This window comes from Rhagoletis pomonella, unplaced genomic scaffold, assembly GCF_013731165.1.
Source record: "Rhagoletis pomonella isolate Grant_MI unplaced genomic scaffold, Rhpom_1.0 Rhpom_scaffold_00003, whole genome shotgun sequence".
Classification (NCBI taxonomy): domain Eukaryota; kingdom Metazoa; phylum Arthropoda; class Insecta; order Diptera; family Tephritidae; genus Rhagoletis; species Rhagoletis pomonella.
Window position 1 is genome coordinate 15989274 of NW_023458557.1, and position 1906 is coordinate 15991179.

The window sequence follows — 1906 nt, forward strand, 5'->3', positions numbered from 1 at the left end:
GCAAAACAGCTAACGAAAACCGTTCAAGTTCACGATTTGAAAAACCGTATGATTACATAGAATACATGCGTAACAAAGAGCACAGTGAAAATAAAATCTACCTGTGCCTTGAGAGTTTGCGGGTAGCACTTACAAGCAATCCCATTTCGTGGATAAAGGAGTTCGGAGAAGATGGTATAAATGAAATTGTTTTATTATTAAGACGCTCCTTCAAAGAGCGTGGTTTCGATAGAATTGAGTTTGAGTGTATTCGCTGCTTGAAAGCTGTAATGAACAATACATGGGGCTTGAATTTAGTGTTAACGCCTGAGCTGCACACAGTTGTCCTGTTATTAGCGCAGTCATTAAATCCCCGAAAACCACATACAATGTGCGAAGCTTTGAAGTTACTGGCATCATTTTGTATTGTCCCGGAACGTGATGGCTATGATAAAGTACTGAGGGCGATTACTACCGCCGCATCGAACAAATATAAAACGAGTGAACGTTTTAGGCCAATCGTTGATGCTTTATTCGTTGAAGAAAAAAGTGACACAAAGAAAGATTTAACCTGCCATAGTCTTATATTTATTAATACATTAACAAACACGCCCAGTGACTTAAACTTTCGTCTACACTTACGCTGTGAAATAATGAGAATGGGACTTTATGAAAGATTTGATCAGTTTAAAGACATCGTTTCAAAAAGTAATAACGATGCTTTGAAACAACATTTTAAAATTTTTAACGAAATACGAGAAGATGATTTCGAAGAGTTTACCCAAAGATTTGAGAACGTAAGCTTTAACATGGACGATATGACGGACTGTTTTGATGTACTTAAAAATCTTGTAACAGATACCAGCTCCGAACCATATTTCTTGTCAATACTCCAGCATTTACTATATATAAGAGATGATTTTTACTTTCGTCCGGCATACTATCAACTAATTGAAGAATGCATACAACAAATAGTTTTACATAAGGGCTATTGCGATCCAAACTTCGAAAATCGTACGTTTAACATTGATACGTCCCTTATTTTAGATGATATAGTTGAGAAGGTGAAAGCTAAAGAGATAAGGCGTTCTGAGGAGTATGAAAAGAAAATAGAGGAATTAGAAATTTCAAAACAAGAAGCTGAAGCCAAGGTAGTACATTTGGAAGAACAAATAAAACTACTAATGACTACTGAAGCTGTAAAATCCAGCAGTAATGTGCTGAAGGTGAGTGGAATATATTATTAAGTTGAAAATGCTACCGGGTTGATTACACAATTTTTATAATAAATACAACATTCTGTAACAAAAATTCTGGCTGTTAACATTCTGCAAAATTATACTTGATAGAACTCTTTATTGCATTAATTATGTTTTTCCCAATGCTGTACTGCAAAATTCTCTATTGTAAGCATTTTTTTTTGTATTGGAAAGCATTTTCAGAACGTTATACAAGGGCAATACTATTAACATAACTTATTGAATCTGTGCAGCGTACATTATATATGTACATATGTACATACATACAGTGGTCGAACAAACTATAGCCGCACCACATTCTGACAACTTTTAACCAGAGACCCAAAATAATTATCCTAATATTTGGGATCAAAAACGTCGCACAGTGGGCCGCCCCATACAAGTTAGCCGGAAAAAAATATTCATATGTGACCTGGTCTACGGAAAGGGGGCTTAGGTGTCAAAAAATCAATTTTCACTTTTTGGTTGATTCGGATGGAAGATGAGATGCTTTTTCACGTGGTGAAAAGCAGAAAATCCTAACTTGCTCAGAAGTGTACTAAAAATGTAGAGAAAGAAGAGTAAAAATACGACAAAATATAATTTATTACATTATACATTTACATGACATTATACAATTACATTATACAATTACAATTACAAAATGTAGAGAAAGAAGAGTAAAAATA

General features: G+C 34.4%; 1 protein-coding gene across 2 annotated transcripts in view; it reads left to right on the plus strand.

The window, feature by feature from the left end:
* Positions 1 to 1906, plus strand: part of LOC118735041 (protein diaphanous) — a gene marked incomplete at its 5' end in the record, with an annotated part of 120359 nt that continues 118453 nt past the window's right edge. For both annotated transcript variants that reach the window (XM_036464633.1, XM_036464632.1), the window contains 1 exon segment: positions 1 to 1205. In XM_036464633.1, the coding sequence (XP_036320526.1) occupies positions 1 to 1205 (1205 nt within the window).